The sequence below is a fragment of the Lissotriton helveticus genome, chromosome 8, assembly GCF_964261635.1.
Source record: "Lissotriton helveticus chromosome 8, aLisHel1.1, whole genome shotgun sequence".
Classification (NCBI taxonomy): Eukaryota; Metazoa; Chordata; class Amphibia; order Caudata; family Salamandridae; genus Lissotriton; species Lissotriton helveticus.
The window spans coordinates 1,220,054,052-1,220,075,838 of NC_136069.1; the positions used below are offsets into that span (position 1 = coordinate 1,220,054,052).

At 44.0% G+C, this 21,787-nt stretch overlaps 1 protein-coding gene across 14 annotated transcripts in view; it reads left to right on the top strand.

Moving 5' to 3' along the window:
* The window catches only part of LOC144773261 (uncharacterized), a 7,170,044-nt gene that overhangs the window by 1,710,260 nt on the left and 5,437,997 nt on the right, over nt 1–21,787 (top strand). For 13 of the 14 annotated variants that reach the window (XM_078658159.1, XM_078658161.1, XM_078658167.1 and 10 more), the window contains exon 13: nt 6,635–6,691. The exons of the other annotated variant lie outside the window; for it this stretch is intronic. In XM_078658159.1, coding sequence (XP_078514285.1) covers nt 6,635–6,691 — 57 coding nt within the window. The remainder of the gene's footprint in view (nt 1–6,634; nt 6,692–21,787) is intronic. 14 annotated transcript variants of the gene reach the window in all.

Consider the following 21,787-nt stretch of genomic DNA (forward strand, 5'->3'; position numbering starts at 1 on the left):
TTTTTGCTTCAGTGATTTACGACTTTCCCTGGCTTTGGGCCTGCTAATCAGACCCACAGCCAAGCTGTTCTCTCTCTAAATTACAGCCATGTACCCTAGGTGCATTTACCAATTGGTACTGGGCCACCTTATGAGTCCCTGTACAGTATAACTTAGGTATCCAGCGCATAGGTGTACCCAGTGCCTACCAGGGGCTGCAGCATGTATTATGCCACCCCTGGCTGGCCACCCAAATCTGACACAACTGGCTGCACGACAGCTGGGGCAAGGTGGTGTAATCACCCTTTGCTTTAGATATAGTATTCCTATATCTAACCCTAAAATGGACACATATATTCCTATCAGTCACTCCTATGGCAGGCCTAATCAATCCTGAAGGCAGAGTGCTTGGAATTATGTGAGATGGTGCTCTGGCATGAGCTGAGCCTGTTTGCAGCTTGCGGAACCAAGTCCTAATAGCTGTTCCATGATAACGCTATACCATATACTCTTAAGTGCATTATAATCCTCGCGGTTAAATGCTAACTTTGGCATAGCATTATCAAAACATGTCGAGTAAGGTGTCATACGAATTGGAATACTAACCCCTCGCCAATTCTGGCGATGGGGTTAGCATTCCACCCTTCTAGAGGGACAGGACATGTATGTAACTGTAAACCCCGGTTAAAGTTAACTCAAGCCTCAGCATCACAAAATGGATGCTGCCACCACAGACACAAGTCTGACCTCCTGCTGCTGGGAGTCCTTCCAGCGAGGGAGGCTCAGACAAAGGGTTTCCTGCCTTGGGAGGTGCTAGCACCACCCAAGACAGGATTTGGTGTATTAGGTAGGCCAAGGCTGAAAGGAATGAGACATGCCTGGGGCACACAAGGTGCCCTGTGCATACACCGGTTCCAACCAGTTGCTGGGGCACTCCAGCCCCAGCTCTGGCGGGAAACTGGACAAAGGATAGGGGGTGTAACCACCCCCCTTCCTGGTCCCACTCAGGGGAGGGACCTAGTCGTAGTGCAGCCCCCTTTAGCTGAATAAAGGTAGGAGCTGGTCCCATTCCAGATTAGATTACTCATGACAACTTCCACGAAGAACTCTTGACCTTCGACCTCCTGGACACCAGAAGACTGAAGAATCTCCCCTATGGTCAGGGAGTGACCATCCTGCTTCGCAGGCACCATCAAGCTCCTGTGCGGTTTGCTGCAAAGTCCTTCCATCCCGGAATCCGACGACCCAGCTCGACAAGACCCGGACCTCCAGGCCTCTCTGACCTCTACCCACATCCATAGCACAGCTGGGACCCGTGGGTGTGACGAGCAACGTGGAGACGGCCATCTTGAAGAAACCTGCACAGCGCTTCCAGCACGACCTCTGAGGGTTCCTCGAGTGAGTGCATTGGGGACTGAGAAGCCCCATACCGACGCAGCTCCTGCACCAAAGACCAGCCCCCCAGCATCCCCGTGATCTGCGTGGGGCCCTTTTGCCTGGTTGCTGCCCTTCCTGTTGTCTGGTCACTTGCCGGCTGGCTTGTGCCCTCTGAGACGACGACCCGAAGATTTCGACACTGCTAGTCTGGTCCCCCAGATTGGCCCTTGCTTCCTTGTGAAAGAGGAGCACTTGGGACCCTCCTGGTCCCCACAAGACGCCATCTTTGTTCCACCGCGTGGCTTGCATTAGCCAAGGCCTGTTGTCCAGATCGACGATCCGACACCGCCAGCAGCAGCAGACTACGTGGGACAGCTCGTGCCTCCAGCCTGGTTGTGAAGAACAGCTCCTGGTCCGCGTAGCTACAGAGAGAAGCGACCCTTCCTTCACCTGAACACGGCGACAGCCCCTGGTTCCCTCCTGGTTCCAGCACCGTCACTGGCTAGTGACCAAGACTCTGTCCCCTTCCTTTTCAGGACTTCCTTCTTTCTAGTTCCATCCTTGGAACCACCGGACTCCTCCATCTGGCTGCCTGCCAGCAACTTCTTGTTTCAGGCATCACCGGGATCAACGCAGCAAACCCGACGCAACTTCAGCCCTATGCACCCGCAACCTGTGGGTTAGGTAACTAAAGCTTCTATGTGCTGAAGTCTGAGTCCACTATCCTAGTGTCCAGGTCCACTGTTGTTTTCCCTCCATCCAGCCGGGTTCATCCGGAATCCTAACTTTGTAATCTGTAGCATCCATAGACGTTGGTACGCATCTAGCGTGAGAGTTTCCACTCTGCACGTAAGTCCCGTGGGCCTCCTGCTCCTTACTTACCTAGTTTGTAGCGTAGTCCCACCGATCCTCCAGCCTCTGGATCTCCTTACAGTATTTTCCTTCCTCGCATTTCATTGTTTTGAGTATATGGTTTGTCGTGCCCCTAAGGCACTTGTGTAAATATTGTGCGAACTCGTATTTCCTTTGTAGTATTGTCATGTGCTTAGCCCTCTGACCTCATAAAGAGTTCAGAGGTGTTGTTATTAATAAATATATTGTTTATTTTCATAACAACCTGTGTGGTGTCCTTTCATCTGGTATTCAAGGGGTTATATTGTGGTAAAACAGCTGGCTTCACATGCCAAAAGAGATTAGCCTAAAAGACTGCTTTTGTCCACGCTACTAGGATAGCTGGTCTATCAGGTTGACTTACAACCAATCACCATAAGGGTTGTTTGGACTGATACAAGGTGATCACTAGAATTAGTGAGCATCATATATCAGGCCAACTTCTCACACTTGAGTCCCAAGATTTATCGGATCGTCTAGTATCCCGAGGGTATCCTAGACGACTTGTGAAAAAAGCCCGCAAACGGGCATGGTATAATCCACGTGAGATTCTTCTTAATACCGAAAATCGGGAGAAAACTGATCCTGATCGCATTATTTGCGTAACTACTTTTTCGACAAAAACTAATGAAATCAAAAAGATTATTAATAGGAACTGGCCCCTGGTAGCTGATGACATCAACCAGGAAGATTTACCATTACATTCCTTCAAACAAGCAAAAAACTTCCGAGACATAGTGGTCCACTCCTTTTTAGACTCGCCTGAACAACCTACTATTACCTCATTATGGAATCTCCCTCCGATTATTGGGCATTACAAATGTGGATCATACATTTCCTGTGCCACCACTCTACAGACCAAGAAATTTGTGTATCAAAACCGAACCTTTTTCTAAAAATCCTATACCAATTGCAATACGGCCAACGTTATATATATCATCCAATGCCCCTGTGAAAAAATATATGTTGGCCAGACTCAGCAGAAGGTCAAACAGAGGATCTTACAGCACGGTAGTAGGATACGTTGTGCCATACCAGGAGCCCCCCTAGTAGAACATTGTCAAAGAATGGGGCACACTGCACAGGATTTGACATGGTTAGTCATAGAGAAAATTACTTTGGGCAGAAGGGGTGGTAACCTGACGACAGTGTTAAATACCCGTGAATTGAAATGGATGGCTACATTTGACTCAATCACCAATGGTCTTAATGAAACTGATAGTAGCTATGCCCAGATGGCAGCATTAGGACAGTAATTATAGTAGGGAATGAAGATGTACACATGTAACAGTTGTCACAAAATAAACTTCACTCCAGTGGTTTTTCATATACAAATTAATTGATAACGTGCACACCCTCATGCTTGAGAGGTGCACGATTTCGATTCACCGATTTTGTGGACACTTTACATTGCACCGTCTTCTACATGAGACGTTATCCCTCTGACAATTATTGATCTGTTACATCTTAATTGAACTGGTCTCCTGGTCTGCCTTAATGAACTGTTTGATGTCTAATGAATGAACGTCTTCACCCTCATGTTGCAGAGGTGCACGCTCTGTAATTCCATCAAACTATTTATTTGTTTAATTTCTGTATTGAGGCTTATGTATTCACAATCCAACAAAAAGTGTTGTCACTTCTATCTGTCAAGCAAACTACGGTACAATTATTGATCTGTTACACCTTAATTGAACTGTTCCCCTGGTCTGTTTTAATGAACTGTCTGACGTATAATGAATGAACGTCTACACCCTCGTGTTGGAGAGGTGCACGCTCTGCAATTTCATCACACTATTTAATTGTCTAATTTTGTATTGAGTCTTATGTATTTGTATTTATATTCCAACAAAAAGTGTTGTCACCTCTATTTGTCGCATAAACTACTTTGTAGTCTTGTCCAAAATTGAGTAGTATTTCCTCCTTTTCTACTCACCCGCGTGACCACACTAGTAAGCTTAGAACCCAAACACGGAAGTGATTTCACTTCGCGTACATGAAGAAGCGAGAAGCTTAGAGATGTGAGACCGCGGCTGCGGCTACGTTCTTTTGTAAGTATTATACTGCGGCGGCCTTTCGCCGTTCACTGGACTGTTGAGCGGAAACTTAAATTATTAACACCGGCTCAATTACTTTAACTCTTTCAGAGACTTTGAAAACAAACGATGATGCGCATTTAACGCCAAGGACCCAAGTTCGAAATTTGAAATCCCACGCGATCGCCTGACAAATATAAGTCTTCTTGATCAGGGAATATAAAGAACACACACAAATGGATTTCGTGGTAGTTTGATGTTTAAACTATGTTCCTCTTGCTCCTTTAGTGGAAGTCAAGAAGACGAAAAAGAACAAACCTTATCCTACCACTACAGTCCCCTGCATTGACGGACTGTTTCCAACCCAAAGTGAAGGATACATGTGAGTTAGACCCCATTAGAATACAGTCAATTCTTGTCTAATTGCTTGAGAATTTGACACCTGGAATTTATTGATTCATGATACCATTCTTGTTCCTCTCTAGTTGGCCCCGCCCACTAGTAAACGACCATACAGAAGTTGGTCCATCAGATTCTAGAAATTCGGAGCCGGCTGGCCTGATATACCATGGTAAATAACAATCTCTTATTATTGTATAGTTTAATTTTAAATTCACTTTTCGTTTGAATTCACTTAGTCCTCCTTTATTTTTTAGAATTGTCTGGCCCCATCACTACTTTCCTCGTCCTGATGAAGACCCCGTTTAAGGGTTCAAGTAAACCTCCCATGTAGGGGTCGAAACGTCGACGGCTCTACCTTTTCTTGTCATCCGGCACTATCCATGACTCAAATATTTACAAGTGTGACCGTAGAATGACTTTTGTACTAGTTTAACTGTAAGCTTTGGCTTGAATAAGTTATAGCCTTTTGTTCATTAATAATTAATGTTTTGTTTTGAATATGAAACTTAGTTCTCTCCCTTGAATCACTTTACCCTCCTTTAATTCACACCTACTTTTCCTTCTCCCCTTCCTTTTTGTACTTGGGGCTTTAATAACTTTTATGTCAAAGATTTGAATTGATTCAGTAGCATATTGTGATTTATTGACAGTTTTGCTTTATTAAACGTGATGAATTTTGTATTCAAAAAGGTCTCGAATCAGTAATTGCGTACATTCTCTGATACGCTGTCTCTCTGGGACCCCTGTATATGTATTACTGGTGATAAATTGGTCAAGGGTTCCCCTCACTGACCCACCCACTAGTGATTTCCCTCCCTTAGGAGCCCTTGGTGACATGCTCCAAGAATCAATATGTTTGATTACAATGTAACCTTGGGAGCGATAATAAACAATACAACGATGAGGCAGTAGACCCAACAACTAAGTACTGTAGATCAGAGTACCTTTGGATATAATAACCCACGTTGAATATTGAGGACGAAAGAGGTGTTGCCCAGCCCAGCCTCCTCTGGCGACGCGGAGGGAGCACCGTTGTTTTAGCGCCTCCGGGCGCCGAAGTTGTCGTAGGTGGGCGGGGATTATGGGGGCTGTAGTCCCCCCGCTCGGCGGCCGCAAATATGACCAGGTACGCGGCGGCGGGGGGAGCAACAGCACAGTGTATCCACGCGTTCAGGGCACAAAACAAGTACTGGGCAAGTGAGTCCGTGTAGCAGTCTCCAGGAGGATTCGGTAAGTTTTATTTATAAGTTCTATTTTTCTAACCTGGTGTGGAGTCTTTTTGTGGTGTTTTCACTGTGATACTGTTTAAAGTGTTGCACAAATACTTTACAAATTGCCTTTTAAGTTAAGCCTGACTGCTCTGTGCCAAGCAACCAGAAGTTGAGCATAGGACAATTTAGGGTGTGCTGTGAATCAACCTGACTAGGACTGTGGTTCCTGCTAGGGCAGAGTGCATACCTCTGCCAACCAGAAACCCAATTTCTAACAAGGTTTATTTTGCTAAATTTATATAGAAAAAGAAACAACCTTGAGCACATTTTGCCTTGGAATATTCAGCAGTATTTATCTGCATTTCAAAATGGCCGGTTTATAAACGAGATACATTTTTCTTTTTCTACTAAGCAGTGTTCTAGTTTCCACATATGGTTCAGACTGTTCAAGTGTTTTGAACTTCTGTGAAGATTCCAATGTTGGTGAACTAGTATTGTAAATAATCATTTTTCCAACCTTTATCATTTGGGCCTAAATTTTCATAACTTCCTCACATATGTCCCCTGTGTATCTTGAGCACAGCAAGAGAAGCTTAAAGAAATTCACAGAAAATAAAGGACAGAAAACGGTCTATGTATCAGTTGTATACTCTCATTTTGTTCTAATGTTAAGTGATATACAGTTTATGCTATATCAGTGCATAAGTTGGTAACCACATTTATCATCTGCTTTTTTAGGAATTGCAAGCAAAAACATTAATTGAATTAAGTCACAAGAAAGCATCTGCGAAAGCGGCAAGTAATTTTTGTTATGTGCATTTGCTTAGCTTATGAGATTCATAACCCTCACTTTCATGTGCTAATATTTTCCGAATTACATTGAAAAGTAAACTTGTTTGATCAAGTAAGATGCCGCAAGTTGTCAAATTAGTGGACAAAAATATGCAACTTAATTACTCATAATCATATTTACTCTGAGTTCATGTCTTTGGTTTCCCAGTCCTGGCAAGTTAAGGCAACCTGCCTCAAGATATGCAGATAGCACAGCAACAAAAGACATTATACTCTTCTCCCCATCGTGTGGGAGGGGGCTGTCTTTCTAATCTTTTTATGCCTTTTGTCTCATAACCCCATCTTAGTGCAATGCTCCTTCAATATGACAGACGTCAAACAACATCATATGTAAGGAGCTTCTCCTCATGACCCCCTTGTACTGCTCAAGTGCTACAATCCTTTTCAATGTCCCTGCATGAATCCCAATCTCAGGGTTAGTCAGTTGTTGTGAGTATTATGTGGCTGAAGGCATTTGGGAGAGAAGGCTGGGGGATGATTGTAGTTGCACAGCAGAAGGAGTTTATATTGGCACTACTATGGTGTACAGCCGAGGTCTGCATGACTTGTGCTCAAGTCAAAAAGCCTTATCCATTCAGTCGCACTCAGGATTCAACCTTACAGAATTTAAGAGGCAATACCCCCTGGTATGACCATGGAAGGACACCTTCTTGTTATTTCTGTAGAATTATTGGCACCTTCTGATTTGAGCTTACTTGGGTGTATGTTGGAATTGGTGTCATTTGGGGGATTTTTGTTGGTGCAGTTTTAAAGCATTTACTTCATTATTATGATAAATTGATGCAGCGCCTTGAAGTGAATAGTTGATGCACTTAAGAACTCTTTCTTTTACTTTTCCAAGGCAATTTTGTTTAGCTGCTGTTGCATTCATAGTTCCCTTTTAAAGATTTTCTGCCTTTTGGCAACAGTTTACAAAATGTTGTGGTGGCACTCCCTGAACTCAAATAGCAGAGTAGAATAGACTGCATTCAAACGGAACTGGATTAAGTAATAAAGCTAAGACAAGGGTAAAGTAATCCATATAGTAGTAATTAAATCAGGTGCCGTCTTCACAAAGGTGAAGTAACACAGCACTTCACATATCAGTAGAGGGAAACCAGAACAATAAACACCGGGATCACTTTGTAACATGAGAGATGTTCTCTCTGATGTCATAAAATCCTACAACAAAAGGTGAAATTAAATTGTAGACTTGCGTAGGACCTCTGTAATAGGACTGTGTATGAAAAACCTACAAATGTTTTATCTTGTGTTGTTTGTTTCATGTTTCCTATGTAAATAATAATTTCAGAAAAGAGCTGAGCTATGGTAGAAAAAGTTTGTAAATCTCTATAGGGATCCCATCACACCCACATGCTTTGGCGGAGGGTGACGACATCATACATTGATTAATTTCTGTGATTAAGCTATCGTTGTTCTCCTAGGGTAATGAAGGACTATTAATTCCATTAAGCAAGGCAGCTGCTTCCTCTGTTGAGGTGTTATGAGGGTCAGAGTAAAGCTACCTAGATAGCAGAAATTTCCCGGGGTGAGATGTAGATCTTCCATTACCTGGGTCTTTCATCTTTATGATAGCACTCTTATTAGCTCTACATTTTTCTGACCACGCAAGATATTTGCCTATATGTTCATTCTCCTCATACCTTTTCTGCAGGACCGCGCCGTTTGCTAGGATTTCCTTGGAAACAAAGAAATCTTGTAAATTATATTTTATTTGATGTAGCTTAATTTTATTTTCCCAAGAGGATACTGCTAAATATTTAGCTGTAAGATTCCAAAATTGTTTTTCTAGTTGAGACCTTTCTTCATTCTTTTTTCTCCTTTTGTATGCTTGATAATTAATTACTTCCCCTCGAAAAAATGCAAAAATCGGAGCTGTATCCTTTGTGTTCCAAAAATTCTTCTAACAACAAGCCCATGCCGTCCACCCATTGCTCATCCACTAGGAGAGACTTGTCCAAAGACCATCTGAGGTCACTTCGAGCTTGAGCTTGGATTTGAAAATGGACCGAAATTAGCTTCTGGTTACAAAAAGGGGTTTTCAATAATCTCAGATTTAGTACTTAAAAGAGCATTTGCGATGAGAAAAAGTCCATTCGTGAAAATGAATAATGTCTCTTCGGATGGCAAGTGAACTTGTTCTCTCTGGGGAATTCAACGTGCCAGCAATCAAACAACCTAATGTTCAGTATCAACTTCTGACAAACCTAGATGGATTTTGGTTTTGTCTGGGTTGTCTGCGGTCGTGAAGAATCAATAGTTGGATTGATTAACAGGTGGAAATCCACCCCCTAATAATCATATATCCTGCTTGAGCAGTGGCAAAATCATGTGGAGACTGAAGCGTCTCTGACGAGTTTTCTATTGTGCCATAAAAGCTAATAAAATTGATTAATTGGTTACAGATCATCTGCAACCAGAGCCATCTGGTGCTATTATCCCTTTGGAAAATTATAATTTCCCCTGTACCTTTTTACTGACTAATATGGCTACTCCACTGGTAGCAGCGTTTGCAGAGGCATAAAATACATGTTTAATGAGTACAGGTGTTTTATCCCTTGATGCGCCCTCCTTGTCATGAGTCTCCTGTAAGAAAATGATATTGGCTTGGAAGGACTTAAACCAAGCCATCATTGAGCGGCGCTTCAATCTATTATTAAAGCCATTTACATTACATGAAATAATCTATAATGGTCTAGCAGACATTTAAGTATCGGAATAAGAAAAAAGAATATCTCGATCCCTGGAATTTGTATCAAAAATCTGGTACATTTTATTTTTTTCCCCACAACCCCCTGCCCCGTGAACCAAGCCCCCCGAACCCTCCCTACCCTTCGTCCATCCTTCCTCCCCACATCCATGGATCCCTCAATATCAGAGCCTCCCCTGTCTGAGACTCCTCGAGGTGAAATTATTATTTAATGTAATCTTGAAAGGTGAACCGGTTCTGGCCTTGTTTACGCAAGCTGTGGTAGTCAGCTTTGTCAAAAAAGGTAACTCAGAGGAGGAGATCAATTCTTATCACCCAATAAGCCTACTTAATGATGACTGCAAGAGTCTTTCAAAGATTCTGGGGAATCGCTTATGTCAAGCATCTACCTCTCTGGTACATAGGGACCAGAATTGGTTCGTCCCAGGCAGACTTCTAGCTACTAATGCACAATTTCTGGGTCAATCAATCGACTATTTTAACACCAATAAATCAAAAGCAGTCATTATAATGTTGGACGCAGGGAAAGTGTTCAGCAGAGTTCAGAGGAATGTACTATTTGCTCTTTTAATTTTTTTTGCGGTTCGATCTGAATTCTCTCGAGCTGTGGAAAATCTGTATTTAGGCGCTCAGGCGACTATTGTTATAAATGGCAATAAGGCTGGTAATATTTCTATTAGTCAGGGGACGCAGCAAGGCTGCCCCCTCTCTTCAATACTTTCCCCCTTATTTTTAGAACCTTTAGCTTGCGTAATAAGGCAGTATCGCTCTATCTTTCCCCCGGTCCCTGGCTCCAATAAATTGCAGCTGTTCACCGATGATATTGCTTTATATCTGGCGGACGAAGAAGATAATATCTGGCACATTCTAGAGGAAATAAGCGAATTTACAGCTATTAAAGGGTACAAAATAAATCATGCAAAGTCAGAGGCTCCACTTTTTAATTGCTCCCTAACTATTTTACCTCTCTCAATGCAAGGACAACACCCAAGGCCCCATTCCATAAGATATTTGGGTATATTTGTTACGTCCCACTATCGCTCAATGTTATCCCTACTTTTAATAAGATGCGAAATCTGTTATCACAATGGAAAGACCTTCCTCTGACAATTATGGGTCGAGTAGCTCTTATTAAAGTGAATATACTCCCCTGTTTTTATTTCTATTGTCCAGTTTGATGGTCATGGTCCCTCAGTCCTTATTTGAGCGAATCGACTCTGAAATAAGATGCTTTATATGGCACGGCAAAAAACCAAGACTTTAGCTAGAAGCTCTACAACTAGATGTCGACGATGGGGGTCTTGCACTACCCAGCTGAGTTTATATTATCAATCCTCACTAATTAATTGGCTAAATTATAACGGTTCAGAAGAGGTGTCTTCCGTTAACTTCTTTCTGGATCTAATGCTAGGGGAAATTGAGATTGCTCTTGCTCCTTTCCTGTGATTCCCTATGCTTCCGAAGAGATCACGCTACAAATTTCCCAGGATTGTAGCCTCTGTTTCAAAAGTTATGGGATACATTCAATATTCCTTGGTTACACCCGCAGCTGAGATTAGCGGAATGCCTCTCCCTGGGACTCCATATGTCTATCTGGACTTGTGATCTCTGGGCAAAATCGGGGTTTATTAAACTTCAGGATTTTTTTTTGTTTAACAACAGATTGAGAACCTGGCAGGAAATCAGGGAGCACAATAGTAATATTAAGACATCTCTGTTTTCTAGCTACTTGCAGATAAATAGGTTTTGTTCAGGATTAAGTAATTTGGACAATTATAAACGTCTACTATTAAGCAGAGCTCATTTCATACTTAAAGTGAGGGGAATTGGGAATTGGTCAGAACAATCAAATAGTACTAATAAACCAGACACAATCTCTGAATCAATTGGCTGCCACTTAATTTTTATCAATGGCAAAGCTTTAACCAAAATGAGCTATAAAGCAGTAAGTGCAGCAAACCTAAAGAGAATTGCGTTTTTTAGTAAATGACTGATTTATTTTACTCCAGCCAAACTCCATAACATTTACCCAGCAGTCGATTCTCGATGCTTTAGATGTCATCAGGCTTTAGGAGATTGGCTACATGTGGGATTTACATGCACCCTGATTACAAGGTTTTGGAAAATGTTTTTTCTGACATAGGAAGAAAAATGGCAGTTGATCTTCCTCCCGAGGTTTCTACAGCTCTTTTAGGTCCAGTAGAAGCTCGAAATCTATTAACTACTTCAACACCAATTTATTTTTATCCCTACCTTGGTTGCAAGATCATTAATCTTGGCTAATTGGAAATCAGTAGTAATTCCAACAATTTCTGATTGGTTAAATAAAATGATTATCATTTTTAATTGGGAAACTATTTATGCAAGCAGGGTGAGCTCTGTAATCAGGTTACATCGAATATGAAACTAATGGAAATAATCTTTTTGCTTAGAGGAAGGCTAGGACATGGAGAAAGGTCTATGTAGATACTGTATATATTACTAAAGTATTATGATATTTTGTAAGGTTTCTTCATGTCTTATGTGTGGATTCATGATATGTAATTCGATCTAGGTATGCATTTTATGTAAATCTTGGAAGAAGTAATATAAAATGTTTTTTTAGGCTGCATTGAAAACATTTTTTTAATGTTTCCTATGTAGATGTTTGTTCTCATACCCATCATTTCATCTAGCCACTCTGATCTTTTGTGCTATTACAGAAAGTAGCCACCTTTCATGATGTCTTAAGGGTCCTGGAATCCGTAAAGTAGGACTCAGTGGCCTCTGTTGCAGATTCTGCAATTTCAGCTGATAGATTGGCAAAGGTATAGGTCAGAGTAACACTTGACTTTTTCTTTTCAGGGTGAGATTAAAAATTCATTTGTGCTTCTTTTGATTTGGTTTCTGAGAGTAATTGCCACTGTACCTGTAGCTCCATCTGAATAATTTTAAGGGGATCAAACAAAGATCCAAGTTTACCTAATTCAGATATAATTGCATTTCACATGTAGTCCATCTGCTTTTCTGGATGCCCGATCCAAATTAGCATTCTTAGGGCTTGACGTACGACGGATTTTTGCATGCACGAATAGAATTGAGACCCGCTTGCGCATGCAAAACACCAGTGGGCCATGTACTAACCCTATTTTGCGAGGCGCTAATTAAATAGTGATTCACAAAATAGGGTTGGTGACTCAATATTAGGAAGGGGCGTTCCTAGGGCATCCCTTCCTAATAGCGAGTCTGAAGCCTATGTAGGAATGTTATGCGACCGCAAAACACTCGCAGTTTACCACCCACTTCAAGAGGGTGGTAAACCATCTGCAAACGGGAAAGGGTCTCCAGTGGACCCCCTTTCCCTTTGTGAATGGGTGCGCAAACATTTTTTCAGAGCAGGCAGTGGTCCCAGGGACCACAACCTGCCCTTACAAAATGAACTATAAACGTTTCATTTTTTTAAAAATGCGTCCCGTTTTCCTTTAAGGAAAATAGGCTGCATTTTTTTTTAAACTGCTTTATTTAGAAGCAGTCGCAGACATGGAGGTCTGCTGACCTCAGCAGGCTACCCTCCCTAGGAGGGTCAGCCATTCCTAAGGGGGTTGCAAATTGCGACAGCCTCATTGATATGCATGAAGCATGCAATTTTCGACTCCATTGGGAATCACAGTCAGTGTCTCAGACACTGTTGTACATTGTCAATTGCGACTCTGAAATTGCGACTCACAATTTGGCGCAATTTGCGAGTCGCCATTACCAATGGTCGTACATCTGGCCTGTAATCTCATATATTTTTTTTTTTAACCTTTATTTTTGGTATTTCGAAACATAGAAAAAATAGGTACATTACATTCAGCACAAAAGTGGTTTATGATGACGTATACAGCAGAAAATGATGCATAGTTAGCGGGAATGCAAACCTCGCAAATATACAGTACCTATACATGAGGGTATTACAAATGTTGACATGAGCAATGCAGAATCTAAAGCTTAGATGCAACATAAACAAGAATAATGGAATGGTTAATCATTGCACCACATTTAGTCGAGATGTTCGCCTCTGTAGACCTCGGGTTGTACAATATTAAATTATCATCCAGAACAGTAACCATCAGCAATAAATGATTTATCCTTCATCCCCCTCTCCTCGTTCCATTTCTTGGGACTCGCCTTCAGCGTGACTCGTTCCTATATGCATTATGTAGTCTTGTAGGGGTCCCCATATATCCTTAGGCCTGGATGCAAGGGGTTGAGTCTCAGCATATATCCCACTTTGTTCCTGGCAATATACCATGTCCTGCACCCACTCCTTGAATTTCGGGGCTCACCCCCTCCCCCATCGACATGCGAGTCTCCTTTTAGCCAGTAACAGAGCAACATCTAAACATTTCCTGCTTCCTTTAGGTATGTGCGCAGTATGTCCCAATAACAGAATCAGGGGATCTTTATCAAACCTGATATCTAGCATGTTTTCCAGGGCTTCATGTACCTGTGCCCAATATTGCCACACATTAGGGCACTCCCAGGCTAAGTGTAGGAACCCAGCCCCAGGCCGTCTGCATCTTTCACAGCAGTCTGTATCTGCAAGGTGGAACCTGTATTTCCTTTCAGGGGTATAATATACTCTGTGCAAAAACTTATAATGAATGACTTTAAATCTGCAGCTGGATGTTATATTCCCTGTGATTCCACAACAATACTCCCATTGCTCGTCAGTTATGTCTCTCCCTAAGTCTTCGCCCCAGTGCCCACAGGCCGTCCCCTCCACCCCTTGTGTTTGTGTTCTTAGGCTACTGTATATTCCGGATACCAGGTGCATGCCATCAGGGTTGCATAGTATAACATTCAAGGGAGCCAAGAAGTCAGGCTCCAGTGGGAAGTCCGGGAGTAAATTCCTCATTCCCTCTCTCAGTCACACATAGTAGAAGATCTCCAGAGGTTTGGGGGTAATGTCTCTGAAAAAAAGCTCCCTAGAACGAAACACACCACTGGAGAACAGGTCCCCCCATGTAGCTATGTGAAGGCGCTTACACATATTCTGAAACCCAGTTTCCTGTAGCAATACTAGCCTTGGGTAATAGGTAAGTGGCATGCGTGGTGCATATAGCAATGTGACCCGTAATATACACGCTATACGTTGCCATGCATCAATTGTGCAAGACACCGTGGTCAGCGGTGTCTCTAGGGTGCTAGCAGGACCATGAACAATGCCGCTTAGAGGATAAGGTCGAGCAAGCTAATCTTCCACAGCAATCTGGGGCATATACGGTGTGGGTGTGATCCAGTGATAGACATAGTGTGCTTGCGCACTAAGATAGTATGCCTCAAAGTCTGGAATGTCAAATCCCTCTTTGTTATATGGTTGTGCCATAACGGCCCATCTAAGCCGCGGTTGCCGCCCTCCCCATACTAATCTGATCAGCTCCAACTTCAATGTTTTGAAGAAAAAAGCTCCCGGGGAGTACGGGATGTTGAGAAACAGATACAAGAATCGAGGCAGTGTAACCATTTTGATAAGAGAGGCCCTGCCAGCCATTGATAAAGGTAGAGCTATCCACCGCGTGACAGTCTCAGTCAGCTTCGTCACAGCCGTGCCATAGTTCATCTGCAGCGTTTCTTCCCTGTCCCTGGATACTTAAATTCTTAGATAACGTAAGTCAGAATGGCACCATTCCAGAGGAAAGTCTAGTGGGAACTCTGAGACTGCAGGGGTTAGTGGGAAAAATTGTGAATTCCCCCAGTTTATGGCAATTCCTGACAGACTACCGAAGACCAAAAATTCACACAGTAAGGTATTTCAATTAGTTTGATGGTCCGTAACATAAAGCGTCACATCATCGGCATAAAGTGATATAGAGAGTTGGCGCTGAAAGCACCTAACCGCACTATCTCTATGTAACTGTCTTATTCTACACGCTAATGGCTCTATCGCTATGGCGAATAGGAGGGGAGATAACGGAGACCCCTGACGAGTACCCCTAGTTATCGACAGTGATGCTGACAGATGACCATTCATGAGTATTTTGGCTGTAGGCTTGTTGTATAACAACTGCACCCATGACAGGAAGTCAGGGGGGAAGGCCATCTTCTGTAAAACGACAAATAAATGTCTCCACTCCACAGAATCAAACGCCTTAGAGGCGTCTAAAAACACAGCAGCAATCGGGAACTCCGGCGCCACTGTTTGTATAAGGAAAAAAGAGTGCGCAAGTTATGAGTGGTCGCCCTACTCGGAACGAATCCCGATTGATCTGGGAGTATTATTTTGTCATTAGCAGGGACAGCCGAGTCGCCAATACTTTAGCCAAAATTTTCGTGTCACAGTTGATTAAGGATAATGGCCGGTAGGAATCGCATACCGCGGGATCCTTGCCCGGTTTCAACAAGGATGTGATCACTACTTCACGCATAGATTGGGGCAGTATCCCAATCTCCAATGAATCTTCGAACACTTCCCGCAACACCGGCGCCATGATGTCTATGTAGCACTTATAAAACTCTGCAGGTATCCCATCTAATCCTGGCGTCTTACCATTTTTCAGGGACATTATCGCTTCCCTAATTTCATCCAGCTCTAGTGGGGCACTCAAGAATTCCCTGTGAACATCACTCAGCCAGCATAGAGCAACCTCCCCCAAGAAGCCATCCAGATCCATTTCTCCTGTATTCTGCGTAGTATATAAGCGCGCATAATGTGTTGCGAAGACATCCAACATTTTTGCATTATCCCTACAGGCCCCTCCCTCCAGGTTGGTAATTTCCAATATATTGTTGTTACATCGGGTATTCCGTGTGACCTCAGACAAGGCTTTCCCGGGTCTCACTCCTTCACCATATTTACGAGCTACCCAATATTTGCCTTGGAATTTCGTCTCTCGCATCGCCACCTCCTCATATTCTGACAGTTTAGGCCTGAAGTCTTTTTGCGCACTCCCCATGTCCCCACATTGTAATCTCCTCTCCAACCCCTTCAGGTCCCTTTCCAGCTTGTGTAACGTACGTTGTATATCTCATAACACCCCGAAACTCTTGGCTATACACCACCCACGGACTGTGACCTTGAAGGCCTCCCACACCATCTCAACACTGTCAACTGACCCTTTGTTACGAGGGAAAAAATCCTTTATTTCTTCCCCGAGTTCCTCCTTAAATACTGTGTCTAAGAGGGCGGTGGGTTGAAGACACCAAGCAGGTCTAGGACGGTCATATCCAGGTATCGTCAATGTAACCAGAATAGGGCAGTGATCAGAATATGTTCTGGCTAAATGCGTTGCACCAGTCATGCCAATAGCCAGGCATTTGGACAACAAGCAGTAATCCAGCCGTGCCCATGTGCCCGTGTAGCAGGTGAAGTGGGTGCCCTCCTGCCGCATGGGATGAATGTGCCTCTAACTATCCACTAGTCCTCCCTCCTCTACAATACCCTGCAGCGCCTCTCTCGCCTTGCTGTTGTAATGTGCCAAGCCATCCGCTCTGTCTTGCGCAGGCACTAGTGCCACATTAAAGTCGCTCCCCCATATGATGTGCGTGGAACCAATATTCAGTATTTTGCCCCACAGCATTGTGAAAAACTGGTGTGTCCACATTTGGAGCATAACAATTGGCAATGGTAACCATCCCGTCTCCCAGCCTCCCCCACAATATTACGTATCTCCTGCAGGAATCCACCATCTGACCAAGGAGCGCGAATGGGACAGACCTTTTAATCAAGATAGCAGTGCCCCTAGCGTAGGATGAATAGGAAGAAAACAATCTGATGCCTGTCCATCTACTAGCAAAGGTAGTGCGGAAAAGCTATGTATAAGAACTGATGTCAGCGCGTGAGGGCGGAATCTAAGTACTCCGACGACGTCATCACGGCGCCAACGACGCTAACGACGGATGCCTAATGATGCCTAATGAGCTCTCCCTAGAGGGAGTACCTAGGGCTGCGAGCCTTTCGAACAACTTAAACTGCTTTTACCTGTTCCGAATTATTGCTGTGTACTATTTTTAACTTTTTAACTTGCGGAGCATTTCTGTGTTCTCTGAACTCTGGGGGGCTTTTCTGAAGATTAGGGGAAATAATAATTGCCAGGCACACTAACACGCTATCCACCTCTTCTTTACTTTGCCCAGCCGCCTTGGACCGATAATCGGCAGCGGTGGGCGCCATCTTGGGTCAGGCAGGAGGAGCGCTCTAGTCGCGCCTTCCTGCCGCCCTCCCAGGGTGTTTAGGCTTCATTTCTTAGATGCGCGACGCCTAATGAGCTCTCCCTAGAGGGAGTACCTAGGGCTGCGAGCCTTTCGAACAACTTAAACTGCTTTTACCTGTTCCGAAATATTGCTGTGTACTATTTTTAACTTTTTAACTTGCGGAGCATTTCTGTGTTCTCTGAACTCTGGGGGGCTTTTCTGAAGATTAGGGGAAATAATAATTGCCAGACACACTAACCTCTTCTTTACTTTGCCCAGCCGCCTTGGACCGATAATCGGCGGCGGTGGGCGCCATCTTGGGTCAGGCAGGAGGAGCGCTCTAGTCGCGCCTTCCTCCCGCCCTCCTCGCACCTATATAATGTGCCTAGGGACCAGACGGCGCAGCGGGCTGGTGCAGCGGGCGCGCCGGTTGCGCGCCGAAGCCGCGCCTAAGCCAAGCCCGTCTGCGCCTGTCCGCACACGTCCGGAGCCAGGGTCCAGGCACCATGCCCAAAAATATGCTTATTCGAGCTTGCAACTTCAGGCTCTCAGACCACCCGACCACCTATGCCCTATCGTTGTCCCTTATGTACGTAAACGCATTAGCACTTACGGCATTGCCTCGCACACATTTGTAGTGCCTGAGCTACCCCCCGAGACCCCCCGGCATGTCGGCAAAACTCCACCTACGCCCCTCACCAAGACCCTTAATTGTATGTACCTTAATACGCGCTCTATGGTACAACATCAAACAGATTTGTTTCTATTACTCATGGAGGAAAAACCGGATGTATTGTACCTGACGGAGACCTGGCTAACCCACGACTCCCTACCTGATATTCTGGCCACTCTCCCTGGCGACTACTATATTTTTGCTGTGAACCGCCCCTCAGGCAAGAGAGGTGGCGGAGTTGCCGCCATTTTCAAGAACTCCCTTAAACCCCTACTGTTACCCTCACTTGAATTGCCAGGCATTGAAAACCTTGTCTTCAAAATTGATACGGACTGTGTCGCTATTTTAACTGTTTTAATTTACCGTCCCCCCTCTTCCATGCCTGCTTTTCCCTCAGCCCTAGCGGAGCAACTTGCCCCACTGGTTACAACTTATTCTAAAACCCTTCTCTTAGGGGATTTTAACCTTTGGTTCGACGCAGTAGAAGTAGATGCTCAAGCAGGAGAACTAAAAGACCTCCTGATCGACCTTAACCTATGCCGGCACATTGAGTCTTCCACTCACCGGAAGGGTCACAGCCTTGACCAGGTATGGTCCTATGACCTTAATATATCCACGTTGGTCGCCGAACCATGTATCTGGTCAGACCACTACCTCATCCAATTCACCGTTTTGGCGAGCTGTGACAAGGCCTTGAGACCCCAGAAACTGGGGAAAATTAGGAAATGGAAGAGTATCAGTACTCCTGATTTTCTACACTCGCTAACTACAACCTTACCTTCTATTGTAGGTAGTCCAGACGAGATGGAGGAATCTATTTTCCATTGGATTGGAGGTGCTGCAGATCTGCACGCCCCATGGACTCTCCCTCCCCGCTCCCGCCCGAATAACACACACAGATGGTCTACCCCACAATTGCAGGCGGAAAAACTTGCAGTCCGTAAAAAAGAACGGATCTGGAGATCTAACTATTCTAAGCAGGATAGGGAGAACTACCGCGCTGCTCGCAAAGAGTATCAAAAATCCATCTCGTCACAGAAAACCACTTATTTCTCTGAGCTTATTGCAAATTCGCAAAACAAAAGCAAAGATATCTTTAAGATGGTGAACGAGCTGTGTGACAGCGATAGAACTGTTCCTCCTGTTGTCCCCACTCAAGATATGTGTGATTCTTTAAACACATTCTTTATCAATAAAATTCTGGATATAAAACAAGGCATTATCAACTCCCCTGTCCCTCCTTCATTGGAGGACGCTTTTTTCAATCCTCACACACTTGAAGTTTTCCCATCAATTGACAACAAATTGCTGTCCCAACTGCTTACCCGAGTTAAATCAGACTCCCCTGAGGATGTTTGTCCTCCATATATATATAGAGAGAAATAGGACAAACCTTGCCTCAAACTATTCTATCTGTACTGAATTCCTCACTGGTGAGTGGCATGGTCCCCCCCCGATTCAAACAGGCCCTCCTTATTCCTCTATTAAAAAAACCTGGGGCTGATCCTCAAGCCTTGGTCAACTATAGACCAATCTCTCTACTTCCATATTTGTCGAAGATATTGGAAGCGCACATCTCCACATCTTTTTCCAAATTTATAGAGGATAGTGACTATCTTGAAACTAACCAAGCAGGTTTCCGTCCCTGTCACTCGACGGAATCTGTCATTTTGGCTGTTCAAAACACATTAAGATCAAATGCGGATAAAGGCATCCACCAGGCACTGGTTCTCCTTGATTTGTCGGCCGCGTTCGACACGGTTGATTTTTCTATTCTAATTAGCCGTGTCGAGCAGGCCGGCCTCAGGGGCGCTGCCCTTGAGTGGATCACTTCCTTTATCTCAAACCGCACTCAAACGGTTCGCTTAGGGCCTTTCACTGCTTCAAGAACCACCTCCACTTGTGGGGTCCCACAGGGATCCTCACTTTCCCCTTTGCTTTTCAATTTGTATCTGCGCCCCCTCCTTCACCTTCTAAAACAATTCAATGTCACAATCTTTAATTATGCTGACGACTTGCAGCTAATTTTCCCTCTGAATACTCCTGATTCAGTCGCCCACTTTCACCAAACTATGCTTATGATACAACGCTGGATGAGCTTAAACCACCTCAAGCTCAACCCGAGTAAAACCGAGTTAATTCTTCCCAGGGACAGCAGTATCAGCTGGGGCCCCCATTATTGGCCTTTGAGCCTTGGTCCTGCCCCAGTCCCTGCTTCTTCAGTGAAGAGCTTGGGTGTTACACTTGCATCGGATCTTTCATTAAAAGCTCAAGTCGGAGCAGTTGTTTCTGCTAGTTTTTACCAGATTAGGAAAATAAAAAAGATTGCACAATTTCTGACATACTCAGCCCTTATCCAGGTCACCATCGCACTGGTACTCTCCAGGCTGGACTTTTCTAATAGTCTGTACCTGGGCCTTCCATCTGGCCTTTTAAAAAGACTCCAACTAGTGCAGAACCAGGCAGCCAGACTTGTTCTTAAACAACCTAGGCGGTGTTCCATCAGGCCTGGCCTAGAACAATTACACTGGCTGCCTGTATCTCAAAGAATCATGTTTAAGTCCGGCTGTATCATATACAAGAGTCTACAAAACATAGGGCCTCAGTTCATCAATCAGTTGGTCTCCAAATACAAGCCCACTCGCAATCTTAGATCCATCAATAAAGACTTGCTGGTTGTTCCCTCTTACAGGAGAAAGCGTCAGGGCGGCAGCTGTTTCCATTACTTAGTTGCTGTCCTATGGAACTCCCTACCACTTTCCCTTAGGCTCAGCCCAGACTTTCTAACTTTTAGACGTTCTTATAAAACTTGGCTGTTCAGACAGGCTTATTATCAGTAAGTTGTTGTGTTAGGTTCCTACTTCTACAGCGCCATGAAGCCCATGGGCGTACGTGCGCTTTACAAAAAACCCTAACATAACATAACATAACATAACATGCGGAGCCGCGGACGACGGCTACCGACGCGCAAGGGTCGCGCAAGGGTACTGTTACGCAAAACTTTCCGGATCCAGTCTGATGCCTGGAGATATTCTAAGGTAAGGAATCTAAAACTAACTACTGTTTCTTACAGATATATCGTTACCGAAGGTAAGTAACTTGTGCTTCTCTTATTCTGTCTCTTCCCCTTTCTCCTCACCCTCCCCTCACACTTTTGCTAATAGCTAGTTTCCTTTCTTCTTTTCCTGTGTATAGAGGGAAGGTGTGTAATGACCAGCGTGTCATCATTATCTTTTATCTTTAAGTGATAACCTGCTTGTCATGATTCATCATTCCATGCTTCACAGTAAGTCCAGATTTCCTCATACTAGAGTCTTGATCTGTTTTCAGTTGCTCAGGAATACTGTTAGTCAGTTTCTCCTGCTGGTGCTGTGTGGATAGGACGTCATATGTGTATGTTACTCCAGTATTGGAACTTTCATAGATTCACATGCCTGAATCATTCCCCGTCGTCGAGATGGGAGTCTCCGGTATATAAAAATGCAGCGCTTAGTAGTGTAGC